At 47.7% G+C, this 23,300-nt stretch overlaps 2 protein-coding genes across 2 annotated transcripts; both read left to right on the top strand.

Annotated features, from left to right (window-relative positions):
- Positions 1 to 6,809: 6,809 nt before the first annotated feature.
- Positions 6,810 to 9,060, top strand: LOC119942025 (basic salivary proline-rich protein 2-like). Its single transcript, XM_038762684.1, has 2 exons — positions 6,810 to 6,830; positions 8,392 to 9,060. The coding sequence occupies exons 1-2, from the start codon at positions 6,810 to 6,812 to the stop codon at positions 9,058 to 9,060; spliced, it is 690 nt and encodes a 229-aa protein (XP_038618612.1).
- Positions 9,061 to 9,320: 260 nt separating this feature from the next.
- On the top strand, positions 9,321 to 18,992 carry XBP1 (X-box binding protein 1). Its single transcript, XM_038763220.1, is given in 7 exon segments — positions 9,321 to 9,540; positions 9,542 to 9,606; positions 13,657 to 13,753; positions 14,928 to 15,056; positions 17,286 to 17,345; positions 17,348 to 17,431; positions 17,814 to 18,992. Coding segments are annotated over 7 exon segments (1,215 nt in total). The 5' UTR covers positions 9,321 to 9,327; the 3' UTR covers positions 18,381 to 18,992.
- Positions 18,993 to 23,300: the final 4,308 nt, after the last annotated feature.

Below are 23,300 nucleotides of genomic sequence, written 5' to 3'. Positions count from 1 at the left end.
GCGACCTACTTTGATCCTTTTTGTTACCTAATGTGGGGAGGATGGGTGGAGTTGAGGCGGCCTACTAATGGAGTGGAGAAGCGGGAAGGAAGTCCCGAGGTGGGGCCCAGCCTGGCCCAGCCAAGTCCGTAAGCACTATGCTCCTAGAATCTACAACTAAACCCTCCTAATGAGCGCCATGTGGAACAGGGATTGAGTCCGACCTGTTTAACTTGTATCTACTGCACTGCTTAGAACAAGGCTTGACACACAGTAAGCTCTTAACAAATGCCATTTTTATTATAGTATTATAAACCCATTACAATGAACCTAGAAAGCACTCTCCCAAAGCACAATCCAGTAATACCACCCAACCAAGATGCATTACAGAACTGATCTAGGAGAACGATATACGTTTACCGAACCTGTCTACCAACTCTGTTAGATTGTACTCTCCCAAGGGCCTAGTACAGTGCTCTGATCACAGTAAGTACCATCGTTTGATTACTGAAATGACAAAAAATAGTTAATTTGTGCCACTTCTTGAATAGGTTTAAAAGACATGAATGGTCCCTAAAATAGTTAATTTGTGCCACTTCTTGAATAGGTTTAAAAGACATGAATGGCCCCTTCTTCTAGATTATTTCCTGGCAGAAAACTATTCCCATTCTACTTCCTTCTGCCCTTCTGAAGTTGCAGCTCTGTTTATTTCTTCCACACCCCTTTACTATGTTCTCTCTGTTAACAGCCTTCCCACCTACATTCAACAATTCACAGTTTGTCTTATACTGGCAGCCAGCTGGTCATTTGGATAAAAGCAAATACAGGATGTTTTCTGAAGAACAACTGTGGAGATTCTTTTGAAAAAAGGAAAAAAAAAAACAGGTGTCACCAACTCCTTCATAGGATCAGAGATACTCAGTTATCACTAGCACATAGGGTAGGGTTTCATCTGAAAGGTATCTTCCTGCTCATTTCTGTTTTGAATTTTGATGTCCTCTAGAGACTTCAAGAGCTCTCTAGGGTTTAGGTTATGCAAAAACTCAGTCTAGATGACTAGATGGAGGAAACGAGAAGCAGCGTGACCTAGTGGAAAGAGCACAGGCCTGGGGAGTCCGAAGGCCTCTAATCTCAGTTCTACCACTGGTTTGCCACGCGACCTTGGGCAAGTTGCTTCACTTCTCTGGGCCTCAGTTACCGCATCTGTAAAATGGGGATCAAGACTGTCAGGCCCATGTGGGACATGGTCTGTGTCCAACCTGATTACCTTGTATCTACTCCAGCATTCCCCTCTCAGGAGGGCACCTGGAGAGTTTCCAGTCCTCTACCAGCTCAGCTGTGGGAAGGAGAGTAAAACAGAGTCATACCCATTCCATTCCTAGCTTGGGCAGTCGCTACTGAGTGGCAGGCAATCTGCTACAAGTCAAAGCTCACCCGTGCTGGGCAGCAGCAGCTGGGAGAAAGTCGAAGACGGAGACTCGAGTTTGATGTGTGGAAGAAAGCAATGGTAAACCGCTCCCGGATTTTTACCAAGAAAACTCCACGGATACATTACCAGAATGATTGCTGATGGAGAGTGGGGAGATGGGTCCAAGGAGTCATTATGGGTCAGAGGCAACTCGATGGCATAAGACCCCGGCGCTTGGTACAGTGCATGGCATATAGTATAAGCACTTAAATAATTTTAAAGAAAAAAAATTGGGTTGCAGTAGAGAGAGGGGAAATTGGGATTGATTAGAATAACCACAATTTTTAGTAGCCAAAGCTACAGGATCAGCTTGCGGGGGGAAGGTGGACCCTAGGTGGTGATAAATGGCTTAGTACCAAAAACAGGGAGCAAATGGAAGTGATCGTGTAAGATCTGACAAACATGGAATCAATCAATGGTATTTATTGAACGATTATTCTGTGCAGAGCACCGTACTAGGCGCTTGGAAGCACTGCAGGTGATAAAGAACAGAAGAAAAAATGGTTCTGTCGTCGCTCAGATACTTGCTGACTGGCTGATTCTACCATGGAAGGAGACCAGCAAGCCCCAAGGAAATCCGAAACCTTTTTTTGAAGCAAGTTGAAAACTGCCTCCTCCTTCCTGGAGCTGATAAATATAAGCCATCAATAGAATCTGCAAAGTAATAGTAGGCTTAATTAGATGTCACAAACCCATATCCCTTGGCAAGGAGACAAGTACCCACAATGGAGGTTTGTGCTTTGTGACATCTGCACTTTTATAACAAACCTCTTCCCTCCGTTGCCATCCCTTTTTGGCCAAGCTTGAATGAGTTGTGCAAACTCCCATCAGTTATGCAGAAGTCAAATCGTATTGGATTTCTAAGAAACCCAATGTTACACAACTGAATTTAAGGAAATGGTGCAACTCTTCTCCCAAAAGAGTTATATGGCCGTTTTAGTTGAGACCCCAGGATTTTTTTTATGGTACTGAATAAACACTTACTATGTCCCAGGCACTGTACTAAGCACTGGGGTAGATACAAGCTAATCAGGTTGGACACACCATGTCCCACATGGGCCTCAGAGTCTTAATCCCCCATTTTACAGTTGAGATAACTGAGGCCCAGAGAAGTGAAGTGACTTGCCCAAGGTCACACAGCAGATAAGTGGTAGAGCTAGGATTGGAACCCAGGTCCTTCTGACGCCCAGGCTCTTTCTCTAACCACTAGGGATTGCAGGGAGGATTACCAGAGTATTCAGAAAAATGTGCCTGTGTCCTTTCAGTGTCCCACCAACACATGCCACTTGCCAATTTTACAAAGCCCGCATACCCGCATACTTGGAGACTGCTACCTCACCCATTATTAGAGAGTAGCATCAATCCAGATAAAAACCACTCTGAATAACACTTTCTGTAAATTCAAATTCAGTGATTCGATTAGTAGGTACCCAAAACAAAGATTTTGCTCCTAGCTGTAAGAGTTTACAATCTGCTTAACTCCAAAGGGGAGAATGATGTTAACCAGCTTCCACTTGGATACTGAAATTCAAGAAAAGGGTTCAGTCAGAAAGACTTGAGTCTTTTTTTTAAAATGATATTTGTTAAGTGTTCACTATGTACCAGGGACAGTGCTAAATGCTGGGGTAGGTATAAGATAATATCCCATTTTAAATTATGAGGTGACTGAGGCATAGAGAAGCAAAGTGACTTGTCCAAGGTCACACAGCAGACAAGTCCTAGGCCCAAATTCGCTCCTGACTCAATGGCCAAGTATGACAGGGGTAAAACCAGTTCTGACCACAGATCTTTCTTAATGGGCACAATGTATCCTGCTCTGTTTTCACTCAAACTAAAAGAGAATTGGGAAATGCCCCATGCCGTTGAAATAACTTAAGAAATCAGCCTCAAAATGCAGTAAGTGCAAATTGTTGGCCAGGGTTCCGCAAGTGAGCTGAGGGGCAGAGTAAGGAATGCTCTTGAATTGCCTGCCATCAGATGTGAGATTTCCACCGGGGGAAGACAGATGTCAAAAGTAGCATTAGTGTTTATTAAGTGCTTTTTGTGTGCAGAGCACTGCACTACATCCTGGAAAAAAGGGACTACACCAGTGTAAGTTAAACACGATCCTTGGTTCTCAAGGAGTTCACAAACTGATAGTAAGGGAGTGGTGAGGAGAGGGGTGACAGGTACACAAGGAATCATATCATAATGTATTATTAATGTCTGTCTCCCCGTCTAGACTATAAGCTCCTTATGAGCAGGGAACATATCTGCAAACTCTGCTATGGTGTACCCTGCCAAGTGCTTAGTTCAGTGCTCTCTACATAATAAGAGCTCTATAGATACCACTGATGATGCCAAGCACAGTACTAAGCCCTGGGGTAGAAACTATATAATCAGTCTCTGTCCCACATAGAATTCACAGTTTAAGTAGGTATTAAGGAGGGGACCGAAGGGGCGAAAAGGCTGGGCTCCGAAGACATGGAGCTGGATCAGAGGGGTGCTGGGACAGAAATGATGGCAGAGTAAGTTCCCGGAGAAAGATTCTGACAATTGAAGGGGAGGAACAGGGGCTTCTATGAGAACAAGAGAGTGCTGACAGGAATAGGCACCTGCACACAGCCTGGGTATTTCTGCTGTAATTAAATAATAACAACATCCGATGTAAGACTATCGGAGGTCCAGATAAGACACAGAAAGAGGATGTGAAACTGTTCCACTGTTGAGAAGGGCAAGCTACTTGGGTCAAAGAGCCTAGTTGAGAGAAGTCAAATATTTTGTAGACAAAAATAAGCCCTAGAAACGGCTGTAGTCATCTTCCTTAGATGGCCCATTTCAATCATCGATCAACCAATCAATGGTATTTATTGAGTGCTTACTAAGGGCACAGCACTGCACTAAGTGCCTGGGAGAGTAACAAGCCAACAGACTTAACAGACGTGCTCTCTGCCCATAAGGACCTTCCAGTTTAGAGGTGGTAGAACCTGCTCTCCAAGAATCCTAAAATCCTCTTACCTCTTTTCTTCTTTCCCTCTGCCACTTTAGCAAATTATTCAGTGGCCTGCAATTTGTGGAACTGTTCATTGTATGGCTTCTAAAACATATAGCTGTATTCTCCTTCTCCCTTCCCAAGGCCTTAATTTCTTTTGAGTTGTTAACCTCTCCACTGTCATGGTTACAGATTAAGGCACTGCTAATCTGAGTGTGCCTGAAAAAGAGGCCCCAGTGGCAGCATCTGTTGTTTCTCTCCAGTCAGTTGAGTCAACTGAATTTGGGAAAATAAAAAGCTGTGTTAGGAACAAGGAGCACTGGTGGAAAAGGAGAAAGGAGAAGGGCATAAGGCGCCTTCTAAACCCATCTCATAGGTGTGTTTTCCCTTCAACACTCCAATTTATTTGACCCTCACCTCGAGCTATTTCCAATAAATACGGAACAGATCTTTCACTGTAAAGCTTATTTTCCTTCCCGGAATAAGTTATTTCTATTGCTCTCCTCATTCCGTATGCTAGGACATTCGGGCAGTGTTTTAGGTAAGGATTGCCTTGGTTAAGTGTTTTTCACTATATGCTCACGGTTTCTAAGAACGTGTCTTCTGGGAAGAGTCTCCACATTCTGCCACTTCGAAGCTATTTCAGAGGCTACAAGAGGGGAAGGTCTGGGTTTCCGGCTGCAGGTTTTCATTGCCACACACCTGGAGGAACACAAGGTGCCTGCCAGCACACCCCGTGATCTGAGCTAAGGAACCAGGATCTTGGCCTTGCCGAGATAGGAATCACGCCCGCCTCCGCTCCAGCTTGTTGAAGCACCATGTCCCCAGATTAAAAGCACCACACATTCACCAGCAGGTCCTGTCCGGCACAAGTAGTTAAGCTGCTGAAGTTAGTCTGCCGGTGAGAAAGAAGGCAGCTGCTACAAGTTTCAAGCAGAAACTCCTGACCAATGGCTTCATGACACTCAATCAACTCTCTCCCTCATTACTTACCTTTGCTCCCGCTATATCCCAGGCTCACAGTTTACTCCTCTCCAGCCGATTTACTCACTGTGCTTTGTTCTCTCTCCGGCTCCCTAGCTCTTGCTCGCAACCTCCTTCCTGCCTGGAATGCCTTCCAATTTCACCTCCGGCAGCTCAGCCTTCTCTCTGCCTTCAAAACCCTCCTGCCATCACATCTCCTCCAGGAGGCCTTCCCCGGTTAATCTGGTATCTCCTCATCCCATTCCCCCACCTCATTTGCCACCCCAGCACTTCCTCATTGTCCAAGTATTCATCCCACGGCCTCACTGTAGCACTCAGGTATATTACTTTCAACTCAGCTGCGTTCCCCTACCTGTAATTGATATTTGAACATTTCATATTCACCCCATCCCCCAACACCACAGCACTTATATACATATCTTTAAATTATTTATTATAAATTATTTATTTAATATCTATCTCATTCATTTATCTTTACTGAGAGCTTACTCTGTGCAGAACACCGTACTAAGCGCTTGGGAAAGTACAATACAACAATAAACAGGCACATTCCCTGGCCACAGTGAGTTTATACTCCCTCTAGACTGTACGCTCATTATGGGCAGGGAATGTGTCTGCTAATCCCATTGTATTGTATCTTCCCAAGCGCTAGAACAGTCATGTGCTCAATAAATCCCACTGACCGATTGTAATTGTTTTTAGTATCTGTCTCCTCCAATAAATTGTACATCTTGAGGGCAGGGATCAAGTCTACTAATTCTACTGTACTCTTCCCAGTGCTCTAGTACTGTGCTCTGCACATAATTAGCACACAACCAATCATATTAATTGATTCTACTGCACGCAAAGCACTGAATTAGGCACTTGGGAAAGTACAATACACAACCATTATCCACAAAGAGCTTACTGTCAAGAGGGGAAGACATTAAAATAAATAACAGACAGGAGAAATGGCAGATTCTAAGTCCCATGGGGCTGAGGGTGGAGTGAATATCAAGTGTTTAAAGGGGTACAGGTCAGAATGCATAGGTGGCACAGAGGGGAGGGTGGGGAGGGAAAATGAGGGCTTAGTCAGGGAAGGCCTCTTGGAGGAGACGTGATTTTAGGAGGGCACTGAAGGTGGGGAGAGTAGTGGTCTGTTGGATTTGAAGAGGGAGGGAGCCCCAGGCCAAACGGAGGACATAGGCAAGGGATTGGGCGGGGGGTGGCAGGATTGATGAGATCCAGATAAAAGAGAGTAGGTTGGAGCTAGAGGAGTGGGGTGTGTGGACTGAAATATGATCAAATGATTGATTGATTGGGCTGTAGTATGACATCAGTGAGGTGAGGTAGGAAGGGGAGAATAGATTGAGTCCCTTCAAGCCACAAAGTACTATTGGTCTATTAGGGGAAATTAGTGGCCGTGAAATGGCTCTGGCCCCTGCAGAGGTTAGTTTTCCCAAAAACGCCTGGTTAACCCATCCATCAGCTTTGATCCCCATGTAACTGAGGGGACTAGTAAGCCAGAAGCCCCTAGTACCCAAAGTGGGCTCCTCACTCACGTCCCCAGGTCGACACATCTGTAAATAGTTCAATTTATCAAGCAGTAAGGTCTATAGAAGAACAAAAACAAAAAACAGGGCTGGGAGTTAAGAGTCTTGGGGTCTAATCCCGAGTCCACCACTCGAATGATGTATGACTTCGGATAAATCGGTTAACCTCTTGGCCGGTTACCTCATCTGTAAAATGAGGATTAAATACCTCATTTTCCCTTAGCCTATAAACTCCATGAGGGACAGGGATTGTGTCTGATATGACTGTGTTATACCTACTGTGGTGACTAGTACATTTGGCACATAGTGTATGCTTAACAAATACCACCGTTATTTTTACAACCATAGAATTATAGAGGGTCATGTGGGTCATATAATAATATAGAAGCAGGGTGGCCTAGTAGAAGGATCACAGGTTTGGGAGTCAATCTGTCTCTCCTGTTAGACTGTAAACTCACTGTGGGCAAGGAATGTGTCTGTTTATGGTTATATTGCACTCTCCCAAGCACTTAGTACAGTGTTCTATATGTGCTCAGGAAATGCAACTGACTGAATTCGAATTCCCACTCCACCACTTGTCTGCTGTGTAAACTTGGGCAAGTCACTTAACCTGTCCATATCTCAGTTTCCTCATTTGTAAAATGGGGATTAAATCCTACACCCATCACTTAGACTGTGAGCCCCATGTGGGAGAACCTGTACGTCTTACATCTACCCCAGCGCTTAATACAGTGTTTGGCACAATTTATATCTACCCCAGCACAAAGAACAGCACTTGGCACAAAGCAAGTGCTTAATAAGTACCATCACTATTGATATTGTTACATACTAAGCGCTTAACAGACAACATAATAATAATACAGGAAAGCTCGTGGGATTCTTAGAGACTTGGAGGCCTGCTATGTGACCGTGGGCAAGTCCCTTCTCTGTGCCTCAGTTACCTCATCTGTAAAATGGGAATTAAGACTGTGAGCCCCGTGTGGGACGGGGACTGTATCCTACCAGATTAATTCGTACCTCCCCCAGCGCTCGGACATAATAAGTGCTTAAAGAAGACGGTGAAAAAAAGCAAAAAAACTCGTTAGCCCGACAGCCTTCCTAAAAGGCAGTCCTGAGAAGCAGTGTAGCTCAGTGGCAAGGGCCTGAGTTTGGGAGTCGGAGGCTGTGGGTTCTAATCCCGGCTCTGCCACTTGTCCGCTGTGTGACTCTGGGCAAGTCGCTTCACTTCTCTGTGCCTCAGTTACCTCATCTGTCAAATGGGGATGAAGCCTGTGAGCCCCAAGTGGGCCAACCTGATCACCTTGTATCCATCCCAAGCGCTTGGACCAATTTTTGGCACGTAGTAAGCGCTTAACAAATACGTTATTATTATTATTATTATTATTATTCTGAGGAAAGGAGAGGTAGGAAGGGGTCCTGAGAAGAGGCTGTGGGCGACAACCGGGATTTTACCTCAGGTGGAGCCTCAACCGTTGGGACGCCGGCCCCACGACAGGCGGGCTCGAACCCCTCACCGCGGGGGGGCCTCGAAACCCCCAAGGGGCGGCCTCAAACCCCCCACCAGGGGCGGCCTCGAAGCTCCCCAGAGGGGGCCAAGAAACCACCCCTCCAGGGACGGCCTCGAAGCTCCCCAGAGGCAGCCTCGAAATCACCCCTCCAGGGGTGGCCTCGAAACCCCTCCAGGGGCGGCCTCGAAACCACCCCTCCAAGGGCGGCCTCGAAGCTCCCCAGGGGCAGCCTCGAAACCACCCCTCCAGGGGCAGCCTCGAAACCACCCCTCCAGGGGCGGCCTCGAAGCTCCCCAGGGGCGGCCTCGAAACCACCCCTCCAGGGGCGGCCTCGAAGCTCCTCAGGGGCAGCCTCGAAACCACCCCTCCAGGGGCGGCCTCGAAACCCCTCCAGGGGCGGCCTCGAAGCTCCTCAGGGGCAGCCTCGAAACCACCCCTCCAGGGGCGGCCTCGAAGCTCTCCAGGGGCGGCCTCGAAACCCCTCCAGGGGCGGCCTCGAAACCACCCCTCCAGGGGCGGCCTCGAAACTCCCCAGAGGCGGCCTCGAAGCTCCCCAGGGGCATCCTCGAAACCACCCCTCCAGGGACGGCCTCGAAGCTCCTCAGGGGCGGCCTCTAAGCTCCCCAAGGGGCAGCCTCAAAACCCCCAGAGGCGGCCTGGGAGCTCTCAGACCTCTGGCGTCAGGACTCAGGCCCCGCCCCCTCCTCCCCTCAGGGTGCGGCGGCAGCCAATCGGCGGGCGCTCAGGGTCCGCGTCACGCGGCTCTGGCCAATGAGAAGCCGACACGACCCTAGAAAGGCCGGGGCGGCGCGGGACGGGGGCGGTCGTCGGCGGCGTCGGCGGGGAGGGCGGTCGCGTCCCGTCAGTCGGTGCCGAGCCCTCGCCATGGTGGTCGTCGCTGCCGCCGCTGCCGCTGCCGCTTCATCGAGCGGGCGGGCCCCGGGCCCGGCCGCCCCCAAGGTGCTGCTGCTGGCGGGGAAGGCGGCGGCGGCGGCGGCGGCGGGCGGCGGGGGCGGCCGCGCGCTGTCGCTGATGGTGTCGGCGGCGGGGCCGGAGGTGGGCGGCGGCGGCGGCCCCCCCCGGTGTCCCCGGCCCGAGCGCGCCCCAGGCCCGCAAGAGGCAGCGGCTGACGCACCTCAGCCCGGAGGAGAAGGCGCTAAGAAGGTGCGGGGGCCGGGCCGGGCGGGCGGGCGAACGGGGGGCCCGCGGACCTGCCTACGTGGCGGATGGCGGCGACCACCGCTCACCACACTGCTATCCGTTAACCCCTCTCTATATGTTGCCATCTTGTACTTCCAGAGCGCTTAGTACAGTGCTCTGCACACGGTAAGCGCTCAATAAATAAGATTGATTGATAGATGGGGGAAGGAGCGTGGCTCAGCGGAAGGAGCCCGGGCTTTGGAGACCCAGGTCGTGGGTTCCAATCCCGCCCCTGCCACTTGTCAGCCGGGTGACTGTGGGCGAGTCACCTCGCTTGAGCCCACTGTTGGGTAGGGACTGTCTCTATATGTTGCCAGCTTGTACTTCCCAAGCGCTTAGTACGGTGCTCTGCACACACTAAGCGCTCAATAAATACGGTTGATTCTAGAGAAGCAGCGTGGCTCAGTGGAAAGAGCCCGGGCTTTGGAGTCAGAGGTCATGGGTTCGAATCCCGCCTGCGCAACGTGTCTGCCGTGTGACCTTGGGCAAGTCACTTAACCTCGCGGAGCCTCAGTTTCCTCATCTGTAAAATGGGGATTAAGACCGTGAGCCCCACGTGGGACAACCTGATCACCTTGTATCCCCCCCCCCAGCGCTTAGAGAACAGTGCTTTGCACATAGTGCTTAACAAATGCTATTATTATTATTATTCACTTCTCTGGCCCTCAGTTCCCTCATCTGTAAAACAGGGGTGGAGACTGTGAGCCGCCCGTGGGACAACCTGATCACCTTGGATCCCCCCAGCGCTTAGAACAGTGCTTTGCACATAGTAAGCGCTTAATAAATACTATTATTATTATTAAGTCAGGGGTTCAAACCCCGGCCCGCTCCGCCGATTGTCAGCTGGGTGACTGTGGGCAAGTCACTTCACTTCTCTGGCCCTCCGTTCCCTCATCTGTAAAATGGGGATGGAGACTGTGAGCCTCCCGTGGGACAACCTGATAACCTTGGATCCCCCCAGCGCTTAGAACAGTGCTTTGCACATAGTAAGCGCTTAATAAATGCTATTATTACTAAGTCAGGGGTTCAAACCCCTGCTCCGCCAATTGTCAGCTGGGTGACTAGGGGCAAGTCACTTCACTTCTCTGGCCCTCAGTTCCCTCATCAGTAAAACAGGGATGGAGACTGTGAGCCCCCCGTGGGACAACCTGATCACCTTGGATCCCCCCAGCGCTTAGAACAGTGCTTTGCACATAGTAAGTGCTAAACAAATGCCATTATTATTATGATGCCAAGGCTCCTACTGAGAGCTCACCTCCTCCAGGAGGCCTTCCCAGACTGAGCCCCCTCTTTCCTCTCCTCCCCATCCCCTCCGCCAAACCTCCTTCCCCTCCCCACAGCATTTGTAAATATATTTGTACAGATCTATTACTCTATTTTACTTGTACATATTTACTATTTATTTTGTTAACGGTGTGCATATAGCTTTAATTCTATTTGTTCTGACGATTTTGAAACCTGTCTACATGTTTTGTTGTCTCTTTCCCCTCAGCTAGACTGTGAGCCCGTTGTTGGGTAGGGACCGTTTCTAGATGTTGCCGACTTGTACTTCCCAAGCGCTTAGTACAGTGCCCACAGTAAGTGCTCAATAAATACGATTGAATGAGTAAATAGAGAAACATCGTGGCTGAGGGGCAAGAGCCTGGGCTTGGAAGTCCGAGGACGCGGCTTTTTTGGGTTTTTTTGATGGCATTTATTAAGCGCTTACTATGTGCAAAGCACTGTTCTAAGCGCTGGGGAGGTTAATAATAATAATGATGGCATTTATTAAGCACTTATTATGTGCAAAGCACTGTTCCAAGTGCTGGGGAGTTTAGTAATAATAATGGTGATGGCATTTATTAAGCGCTTACTATGTGCAAAGCAAAGTTCTAAGCGCTGGGGAGGTTACAAGGTGATCAGATTGCCCCACAGGGGGGCTCACAGTCTTCATCCCCATTTTACAGATGAGTTAACTGAGGCACAGAGAAGTTAAGTGACTTGCCCAAAGTCAGCCAGCTGACAGTTGGAGGAGTTGGGATTTGAACCCATGGTCTCTGACTCCCAAGCCCATGCTCTTTCCACTGAGCCACGCTGCATCTCCAATCCCGGCTCTGCCACTTGTCTGCTGGGTGACCTTGGGCAAGTCACTTCACTGCTCTGCGTGGCTTAGTGGAAAGAGCCCGGGTTTGGGAGTTGGAGGTCGTGGGTTCTAATCCCAGCTCTGCCACTTGTCAGCTGGGTGGCTTTGGGCAAGTCATGTCACTTCTCTGGGCCTCAGTGACCTCATCTGGAAAATGGAGATCGAGACTGTGAGCCCCGCGTGGGACCACCTAATAACCTTGTATCTATCCAGCGCTTAGAACAGTGCTTGGCACATAGCGCTTAACAAATACCAACATGATTCTCTGGGCCTCAGTGACCTCATCTGTAAAATGGGGATGAAGACTGTGAGCGCCACATGGGACAACCTTCTTACCTGGCAAAGCAGCGTGGCTCAGTGGAATAGAGCATGGGCTTTGGAGTCACAGGTCATGGGTTCAAATCCTGGCTCTGCCAATTGTCAGCTGTGTGACTTTGGGCATGTCACTTCACTGCTCTGGGCCTCTGTTACCTCATCTGTAAAATGGGGATGAAGACTGTGAGCCCCTTGAGGGACAACCTGATCACCTTGTAAACTCCCCAGTGCTTAGAACAGTGCTTTGCACATAGTAAGTGCTTAATAAATGCCATTATTATTATTATTATCATCCCAGGGCATAGAGAACAGTGCTTGGCACATAGTAAGAGCTTAACAAATGACATAATGATTATTAATTACTATTACTAGAGTGGCTAGAAGATGGTGAGGTCAGGCTGCAGCCCCTGTCCCTGCTGAGGTTCCCACGCTAAAGGAGAGGACTGGTATTTATAAACGCCCACCCCCCCCCCCCACCAACCCATTTTCCAGAGGAGAACCCTGAGGCCCCAAGAAGAAAGGGAAGCTGCATGGCTAAGACCTGGGAGTCAGAAGGTCATGGGTTCTAAAACCAGCTCTGCCACTGGTTTGCTGTGTGACCTTGAGCAAGTCACTTCACTTCTCTGGGCCTCAATTCCCTCATCTGTAAAATGGGAAGTGAGACTGTGAACCCCACATGGGTCAGGGACTGTGTCCAACCCGATTTGCTCGTATCCACCCCAGTGCTTACTAATAATAATAAAAATAATAATAATGTTGGCATTTCTTAAGCGCTTACTATGTGCAAAGCACTGTTCTAAGCGCTGGGGAAGATACAAGGTGATCACGTTGTCCCACGTGGGCCTTACAGTCTTTATCCCCGTTTTACAGATGAGGTAACTGAGGCACCGAGAAGTGAAGTGACTTGCCCAAAGTCACACAGCTGACAGTTGGTGGAGCAGGGATTTGACTGGCTTAAATACGATCATTTTTTTTTTATTTAGTATTTAATAACACCGTGCACCTTGTAGGGAGCTTGCCCTTGGAAGTGAGAGGAGCTACCTCCGGCACCGGCTTTGGAATCGGAGTTTTGAACTCTGGTTCAGTGGGGCTGTGGCCTTGTTAAAATGTTACAAAAGAGTCTCCTAAAATCCCAGGGTTGCGGAAGTGGGGATGAAGCAGGAGGAGGAAAGGGAGCAGAGAAGGGTTTTCAGATTCAAGATATCCGACAGGGAGGTTGTCCAGACCCGTTGGGCGGTGACGTGGCTTCAGAGATTTTTAAATGATGCAATAGGGAGGACTTGGGTAAAGGCGAGTTTGTGGTGAATTTGACTTAGACATGGTTGCGGGGGCGTGAGGGGACTATTTGGATCTTCACCAACCAGAATCTACTTTATTATCGGGGAAATAATCAGAAAATGCACAGGAGTGGCCAGGTCAAATTCTCTCAATCCAGTTTTGTATAGGGAAAGTGGGAGTTCATTTCTAGTCACCATCTGCTGTATTCTTAAAAGTGGGGGAAAATGTATTAATTGAAGTTTTATATTGGAGATCCTGGTTGACAACATTTTGTTGTACACATTTTTTGCTGTTCCTAGGAAATTGAAAAACAGAGTAGCCGCACAGACTGCCAGAGACAGAAAAAAAGCCAGGATGAGCGAACTGGAACAGCAAGTGGTTGACTTGGAAGAAGAGGTAAAAAAAAAAAAAAAAAAAAAATACGAAGATTGAGGGGTTAAAAAACAAATGTTGCCCTCTGTGACCCCCCCATTCATTTACATAATGCATCATCAAACCCAGATGCTAAACCTTGCTGGTTTATACACCCAGAGAGATTGTGAAGATATTATTATGCCTTTAACACCTACCTGATAAAACTATATGCACGTTTTTCTTTTCATTTTGAACACTGTATACGTGTGTTTGTGTGTACGCACACCAACACACACACCACCCCCAAACCCACCTCCCCACAGCCTTCCTCTCAATCATTTCTGGTTTTGGAGCTTTTAAAGTGTTCCAAGTGTGGTCAAGGCTTTTCAAGACCAGAAACAAAGTAAACAGTGATGATGAATTTGGAGTTGTAATAGTTTTTGAATGTAGGTTTGGGGGCTATTACCCTAAATTGTAGGCTTTGTCTGGATCGAATCAGTTGAGACTCTTAGTCTCTGATATAATCTTAAACGTTGCTCACAGCCACACAGTCTGAATAAGGACAATGCCTATTCTTACCTGTAATGACCGACTTTTTTTAAATGAAGTTTTAGTTTAACTATCACTGAATTATTTATGAAGTAAATATAGTAACTTTTTTTCATTTTTACTTTTCTGAAAAGACAATATGCCATGCTATGACACATTTGCAGGTTCAAAAACAAGGAAACAGAAATAGTCCTGTTCTTTTTCTTTTCTCTCCATTAAAACCTGTAGCCGCCTGATGGTTCTGAAGGTTGATGATTAAATCAGTCAGGTTCTTTACTTTAACATGGGTATCTGATCCCTGGCTAGAGAGCCACGTTTTTAGTACTGCCTGCAATGAAAGGAATTGAATCTTTGTTCTCCTAGCTCCCAGTTGAGCCTTTGCTGGGGATCTGAAGAACAGAAGCCTCACTTGGAGCAGAAGTTGCTCCAACATCACGAGAGAGCTCCAATGAATCACTTAAGTTTGGACTTGTAAATATTGCCACCAAATGAAGAATTTTGAGTTCAAACTAGAAGATCTGGTTTGGTACATAAAACATATTGGTCCAAAGACCCATAGGGCAAGGGCTCAGAAGGGCCCCGGAGATATGGTACGAGTCTTGTCCTTGGGGGGCGGCTGAGCAAAACCATATGCCTTGCGCTTGTCTGAACTCGCTGTCTCTTTCAGAATCAGAAACTTTTGATTGAAAATCAACTTCTGAGAGAGAAAACCCACGACCTTGTGATTGAGAACCAAGAGTTAAGACAACGCTTGGGACTAGATGTCCTAGTTTTAGAAGAGGAGGATGGATCCAAGGTAAATAGACTCACTCAGGCTTGTTGTCTGTCGATACAGTAGTTCTAAGATTGTCAGAAGGATCTGGGTTCTAATCCCAGCTCCGCCACTTGTTTGCTGTGTGACCTTGGGCAAGTTGCTTCGCTTCGCTGGGCCTCAGTTACCTCACTTGTAAAGTGGGGATTGACAGTGAGCCTCAAGGACTGCTGATTAACTTTTATCTACCCCATTGTGCCTGGCACACAGAGTAAGAGCTTACCAAATACCATAAAAAAAAATTAAACTGAAATATTCAAAGACGACAAAATCCAAGAAGATACAGTGGCAAAAATTTAGACTTAAAAATTCTTCCAAAGACCTGTGTCTAATAGCATGGAAAGTAATTAAGGACTTGAAGGAATGCTAGCAAATTAAAACATAGCCAGAATTGGAGCATTCAGGGAGTATAGGGAGGAATAGAAAGGTATTTCAAGTCAATAATATCTGTAGGGCAACTTCATTTGTTGTGCTTTTTTTAAAAAAAAGAGTAAAGTGAACTTTGTAGTATTGCTAAAAAGCTGCTGGGATGCTGTGAGGTTTTCAGCCTTGAAAGTGGTGTAGGTAAGCTGAACAGTGGAGAGTAATTTTGGCATTTAAGTGCTTACTATGTGCCAAGTATTGTTCTAAGCACTGGGAAAGGTGCAAAATAATCAGATCGGAGTCCATGTCCCCCATAGGGCTCTCAATCTAAGGAGGAGGGAAAACAGGTATTAAACCCCTATTTTTTTTTCAGATGAGAAAACAAAGGCACAGAGAAGTTTGTGAGCCCTTTGTTCGTATAGGGACTGCGTCCAACCCAATTTGTGTGTATCCACCCAATGCGAATACAGTGTCTGGCATGTAGTAAGCGCATAACAAATAACACAGTTATTATTATTAAGTGACTTGCCCAAGGGCACACAGCAGGCCTGTGGAGGAGTCCTGCTAGGTCCTCTGACTCTCAGGTCGGCCTGTGCTCTTTCCACTACGCCACACTGTTCCCCAGTTGATCAGTGAGCCATTAATTTGGAAGGAAGTTTTAATGTGACAATGTTATCTAGAAAAGGAAAATGAATAACACAGGTAGGGGAAGCCAAAACTTGATGTTCTCACGTCTAGGATGACTCTTCAAATAACAGCCAATCAGGGGTATTTATTGAGCACTTACTCTGTGCGGGGCATTGTACTAAGCTCTTGGAAGAGTATACTATAACGGAGTTGGTAGACATGTTCCCTGCCCATAATGGAAAATGATGATGTTCTCCCAGAGGGTAATGTTGCGTCCGCCTGCCCAAGCAAGGGCTGGAAGAAATGGCTGAACTTAATCAGAAAAAAAAAATCACTGGTTAGTTCCACTCTATCCTGAATTGTAACTGATTCCCGACTAAACAGAGTAATAAATGAAAAGACTGCAAAGGTTTTCAGCCCCAAAATATAAAATACGATGTGACTGCAAAGGACCCCATTGTTGCCCAGTTGTTGGGAAGAATCTTTACTACCTGGTTCATTGCCAAATCACAGCTTCAGGGGAATGTGAAGCGCTGAATTGTTAGGAGTGCTAGGTCTTCAAGGACAGTACTCGGGCACTCCCAGGCGCTTAATGCAGTGCTCTCCCCCTTTTAGACTGTGAGCCCACTGTTGGGTAGGAACTGTCTCTATATGTTGCCAATTTGTACTTCCCAAGTGCTTAGTACAGTGCTCTGCACATAGTAAGCACTCAATAAATACGATTGATGATGATGATGCTTTTGCACATAGTACACAATAAGCACTCAGTACCACTGTGGGTTGGGTTTTTGTTTTTTTTTGAATGGCATTTAAGTGCTTACTGTGTGCCAGGCACTGTACTAAGTATCGGGGCAGGTATACAGTCTATGTCCCACTTGGGGGCTCAGTCTTAATCCCCATCTTACAGATGAGGGAAGGGAAGCCCAGAGAATAATAATTATGGTACTTATTAATTGCTTACTATTTGCCAAGCACTGTTCTAAGGACTGGGGTAGATAAAAGTTAATCAGGTTGGACACAGTCCCTGTCCCACATTGGGCTCAAATTCTTAATCCCCATTTTACAGAAGAGGTAATTTAGGCCCAGAGAAGTAAAGTGACTTGCCCAAGGTCGCTCAGCAGACAACATGTGCTGGACCGGGGATTAGAACCCGTGACCTTCTAACTGCCAGGCCCAGTAGGCCTAGGTAGCACGGCTTCTTGACTCTTGCCATTTTGGTCGCAGGTGAGTGAAGTCAGGCCGGTGGCCGGGTCTGCTGAGTCCGCAGCACTCAGACTACGTGCGCCTCTGCAGCAGGTGCAGGCCCAGTTGTCACTTCTCCTGATCATCTCCCCATGGATTCAGACAGCTTGGACTCTTCAGACTCTGAGGTGCGTACCACACTCCGTGAGCCGGTGGATGCTCGGTAGCCCGGAGCTGGATACTAAGAAAGGAGCTGGGTGCGGTGGGTTCAGAGAGGAGAGGTTAGTTGCAGAAATTGTCACCGCTAAGGGGCAACTCCATGTTCCCAGGTCCCGCCAAGGTGAAGAGGAGAAGGGAGGGAAGGGCAACTTTGAGTCCGTGTTAGTGGTTCTAAACTAGGAGAAAGATTATGCTTGACTTGAAGGCTCCCCTGCTTGCACACTCCGTTAGGTTTCCAGTAAACAGAGATGCCCCCAGCCTCCTTTCTGAAGGACATAAAGGTGTGGAAGCGCTGGACTTAATTAATCCTTCAGCCCCTCTGACTAGGATTTGGTCTGGTTTCTCTTTCAGTCTGATATATTACTGGGGATTCTGGACAGCCTGGACCCAGAAATGTTCCTCAGATACGCGGGTGTGGAGTCCGCCTGCCTGGAGGAACTTGAAGAAGAGGTCTGTGCAGAAGAGCCCAGTTCCTTACCAGCCTCCCCCTCTTCTTCGCTGGGGTCCCCATCAGCCAGGTTGGAGGCCATTAATGAACTGATCCGGTTTGACCACGTGTACACCAAGCCCCTTGTCTTGGAGATTCCCTCTGAGGCAGGTGGCCAAGCCAGTGTGGTAGTGAAAATTGAGGAAGCACCCCTCAGCCCCTCGGAAGAGGATAATCCCCTCGAGCAGCCCATCATCTCTGTGAAGGAGGAGCCCTTAGAGGATGACTTCATTCCCGGGCTGGGTATCGCCCAGCTTCTCTCAGCCAGCCCTAGCCTGGAACCGTCTCCCTGTCTGCTGGACGCCTGCAGCGACTCCGGATACGAAGGCTCCCCATCCCCTTTCAGCGACCTGTCCTCTCCGCTTGCCACAGACCGCTCGTGGGAGGACACTTTCGCCAACGAACTCTTCCCCCAGTTGATCAGCGTCTGACCATTCCGGGCTTGCTGCCCTTTTCTAGGGCAGAAGCGGATGGAAAGCCTCGAGGGCAAGAGCTGTCTCGATGCCCTTCGTTTATAAAGCCAAAATGAATCAGCTCTCCAGGTGTACTTCTCCAGAGAGTATCCGCATCTTTGTCAAATCTCACGGTTCGCCCAAAGTATTGCTCTATCTCTAGCAGTCAGCGAGGCTGGTCGTTCACGCCCGTTCTAAGTGTTGCGAATCAGAAAGCTGGTTTCAGGCTGTAGCCGGAGTAGAAGGGCTGACGTGGCCACTTGCTATGCCAAACCTATGTGGGTAAAATTTTCTCCTAAGGGGGAAAGGTCGGAGTGGAGTCTGGTTAGATCAGTCTCCCCTTCACACTTACATGCCTGAGTTTGAGCAAGCAGAGAGAATGTCTGAGAGCCACTCTTCTCTCATGTATGGATGAATAAAATGCAGATCAGGACTATTTTGTAAAAAAAAAAAAAAAAAAGAAAAAGAAAAAAGTTAGGAATTTTGTAAATGCTTGAGGAAATCTTTTTCCATAGTAGCTTGGCTTCTGGGGGGTGCTTTCTCCATTTGATATTTAAAACTACCTGTGCAATTAAAAAAAAGTGCAATGCAGCTTTTGTGCCCGGTTCTTTATTGCGTTTTGAGCCCTTGCCTTAACACTGTTGATTCAAAGAAGCATCATTCTGAAGTCTGAAGGTCAAGCATGGTGTTGGAAAGTTTATAAAGAAAACAGAACCCACTCTGACTCAAGTAAGTTTGCCACTGTTGGTCACCCAAGAGTGGTATTCTATGAGGTAATGTAAGATTCCAGGAGAGAAGATGGGTGAGGTGTTTGCTTATTTAAATGGGGTGGATGAGTGTGTTGCTCTCTCCCTTCCCATACATCTGATCAAACCCCAGCTTGAGTGATGTTTGCCAGCCCGACGGGCATTATAACAGTTAAGGCTAGAAGTGTAGGCCCAGAATCCATAAGTCAGAAATGGTTTGGCCTATTTACTTGTTAAGGTAAAGGTTAAGGTCTCATACTTACCTATTTAAGCTTCCTCAACTATCTCTACTTAGCCAAGATTTTTAAGGCACTCAGCTCTAGGGAAGGAGAGAATGGCTGCCAAAGCCTAAGCAACATCCCCTGAGAGCAGTAGCTGGACCAGTAACCTGCTTTCTGTAGCCTGTCTCACTTGAGGGGCTACCAGCAATTTGCGAGGTTGAAAAAGTAGGCTGAGCACACCCAACCACACCAGTCACCTATGAAAAGGAAGCTTCAATGCCATTGTTTCAGGATTAGAAAATGCCTTTGCTGGGAGAGTAGTCAGGCACTATTTTGTTCTTGTTGGGTGACTGTGTTCAGCTAATGGTATTTATTGAGCACATCTTGTGCGCAGAGCACTGTACTAAATGCCTAGGAGAGTACAATATAACACACATTCCCTGTCCACGACTAGCTTACTAGAGGGGGAGATAGACATTCACATAAATTACAGATACATTACAGGACCATGGGCCCTCCTTTTGGTTATCCTGATGAGTGGAACAGTTTTATTTAAGCTTCACATTTACATGCCTAGCTATCGCTTGCTGTCTGACTAGCTTTGAAATAAGTTGATCCAGGCTAACATCAGGCAGTTTTGTTATTGAATTTTTCTAAGTAGAATGGAGTCATCAATTGTATTTGTTTTTCATGCTAAATGCTTACTAAATGCTGGACAGGAACAGGCCATACTGGCCCCTCCCCATCTGAGGGGTATGAGACTTCAGAAACCGCACCTTGTCCTCATGAAACCTTGTGAAAAAGGACATTTATTTTTAAGCACTTGGTGGAGAGACAAATTTAACCCATCATAGTCATCTCTGGCACACCCTTTTTCAGATACATACCCAGATTGCCTCACCCATTTAGGGCCCAAACCATGGTTTATATGCAAGTAGGACCAGCTGCCTGAAACTGGGGGCTGTGACAGTTCCCCTGCCTGGGTTATGGCATGAGAATGAGCGAGAGCAGGGCATGATTCTGTTCCTTTAGTGTCAAGTTTCATTTCCTGAGCAGAAGTGAAGACACCTGCTGTTTCACATATAATACAGAGCAGAGAGGAGGGTTTTTCCTGACAGGTGGGTGGAAAAATTGGCTACTAAGGAAAACCATCTACTTCCCTTCCAAGTCCGGAGTATCCTTTCATTCATTCAGTTGTATTTATTGAACGCTTACTGTGTGTGGAGTACTGTACCAAATGCATGGGAGAGTACAATACAACTCTGGAGTTGGAAGATAGGTTCCCTGCCCATAAGGAGCCTACAATTTAGAGGGGGAGACGGACATGAATATAAGTAAACCGAAATTGACGTCAATGAGCTCTTGTTCATTTACAGAGCAAGACCTGATAGGATAGCAAGACCGAAGCCAGCTGTCAGCAAAAGCAGGACAACTTGACATTAAGTAGTGTCCAAGGACAATAAGATCAATCAAAACTGCCTGTACAGGCAGTCCTTGGTTTAAGATGGAGATAAATTGAATGGCACTTAATGTTAAGTTTGCACCTTGCCTTCAACTTCACAAACCTCATTTTCATTCATTCAATCATTTTTTGAGCACTTACTATGTGCAGAGCACTATACTAAGCGCTTGGGAAGTACAAGTTGGCAACATATAGAGACGGTCCCTACCCAACAGTGGGCTCACAGTCTATAAGGGGGGAGACAGACAACAAAACATTAACAAAATAAAATAAATAGAATAGTAAATATGTACAAGTAAAATAGAGTAATAAATATGTACATACATATATACAGGTGCTGTGGGGAGGGGAAGGAGGTAAGGCGGGGGAGGTGGAGGGGGCACAGTCTGGGAAGGCCTCCTGGTGGAGGCGAGCTCTCAGTGGGGCTTTGAAGGAAGGAAAAGAGCTAGATTGGCGGATGTGCGGAGGGAGGACGTGGGCCGGGGGTCGACGGCGGGATGGGCGAGAACGAGGCACAGTGAGGAGGTTAGAGACAGAGGAGCGGAGGGTGCGGGCTGGGCTGGAGAAGGAGAGAAGGGAGGTGAGGTAGGAGGGGGCGAGGGGATGGACAGCCTTGAAGCCGAGGGTGAGGAGTTTTTGCCTGATGCGTAGGTTGATTGGTAGCCACTGGAGATTTTTGAGGAGGGGAGTAACATGCCCAGAGCGTTTCTGCACAAAGGTGATCCGGGCAGCGGCGTGAAGTATAGGTTGAAGTGGGGAGAGACAGGAGGATGGGAGATCAGAGAGGAGGCTGATGCAGTAATCCAGTCGGGATCAGATGAGCGATTGAACCAGCAGGGTAGCGGTTTGGATGGAGAGGAAAGGGCGGATCTTGGCGATGTTGCGGAGGTGAGACCGGCAGGTTTTGGTGACAGATTGGATGTGAGGGGTGAACGAGAGAGAGGAGTCGAGGACGACACCAAGGCTAAGGCCAGGCTGGCAGCTGAGGGGGACAGACTGAACGCTTAGTCCAGTGCTGTGCACACAGTGAGCGCTCAATAAATACGATTGAATGAATGAGGGACCAACTGAGGGACTGTTTGCCTGCCTGCTGGCCAGGCGCATCCTGCCCCTCCTAGTCTCCCCTTTCCCAGCAGCTTTTGTGCCCCCGTTCTCCATATCTGCCCTCTCTCCAGTGCTCTAATTTTTTTCAACTTGAATCCAAGCAAGAGCTACTACTACAGTGTGGTTGTTGCATTGCCCCATCCCACACACTTTCACTTCCTTCTTCAAGCCCAGTCTCCCCTCCCTACCAGTCTGTGGGTTCAGAGATAGGGATAGAGGGGGGCCTGATGGCGAGAACCCCTCTCAGGTTTGCACCTGGAGAGTTTACAATCTCTATGAGTCTCGACTGCAGGAGGGTGGGTTAAGAGAAGCAGCGTGGCTCAGAGGAAAGAGCCCGGGCTTTGGAGTCAGAGGTCATGGGTTCAAACCCCAGCTCTGCCAACTGTCAGCTGTGTGAGTTTGGGCAAGTCACTTAGCTTCTCTGGGCCTCAGTGACCTCATCTGTAAAACGGGGATGAAGACTGTGAGCCCCCCGTGGGACAACCTGATCACCTCGTAACCTCCCCAGCGCTTAGAACACTGATTTGCACGTAGTAAGTGCTTCATAAATGCCATCATTATTATTATAAGCAGAGGCCTGCCCATTCCACTGTAGCTTGGGCAATGGCTAGCGAGTGGAAGGCCATCTGCAACAAGTCAAAACTCCCCTGTGCTGGGCAGATAGCGGCACGGGACAGAGTCGAGGGCAGAGACTCTAGTTGACCGCGTGGAAGGAGGCGTTGTTAAACCACTCTGTATTTTTACTAAGAAAACTCTATGGATACACTACCAGAATGATTGCAGATGGAAGGGGGGCATTTTGGGAGAGAGGTGTCCATGGCATTACTATGGGTCGGAGACGACTCGACGGCATAAGACAAGACAGGCTATCAGATTTGGCAAGAAGGTCATTGGTAAAGTAGAAGGCTGGTTCTGGGGAGTGAAGGGGGAGAAAGCCAGATTGGAGGGGATCTAGGAGAGAATTGGAGGAGAGGAAGTGGAGACAGCAGCATTTTTTTGTGGCCTTAGTCTCTGGCACATGAAGGGGTTTGTGTGTTGGTTAGAGAAGCAGCGTGGCTCAGTGGAAAGACCTTGGGAGTCAGAGGTCATGGGTTCTAATTCTGGCTCCGCCACATCAGCTGTGTGACTGGGCAAGTCATCATCATCATCATCATCAATCGTATTTATTGAGCGCTTACTATGTGCAGAGCACTGTACTAAGCGCTTGGGAAGTACAAATTGGCATCATATAGAGACAGTCCCTACCCAACAGTGGGCTCACAGTCTAAAAGGGGGTGACAGAGAACAAAACCAAACATACTAACAAAATAAAATAAATAGAATAGATATGTACAAATAAAATAGAGTAATATGTACAAACATATAT

Source organism: Tachyglossus aculeatus, chromosome 21 (genome assembly GCF_015852505.1).
Source record: "Tachyglossus aculeatus isolate mTacAcu1 chromosome 21, mTacAcu1.pri, whole genome shotgun sequence".
Lineage (NCBI taxonomy): Eukaryota > Metazoa > Chordata > Mammalia > Monotremata > Tachyglossidae > Tachyglossus > Tachyglossus aculeatus.
This window is presented reverse-complemented; position numbering and strand designations above follow the sequence as displayed.

Excerpts from the sequence above, each read along its gene's own strand:
- LOC119942025 (XM_038762684.1), top strand. The coding sequence starts at position 6,810 with ATGGCTCTGGCCCCTGCAGAG. Across the intron at positions 6,831-8,391 it reads TGGCTCTGGCCCCTGCAGAG|GTGGAGCCTCAACCGTTGGG; the intron begins GTTAGTTTTCCC and ends ATTTTACCTCAG.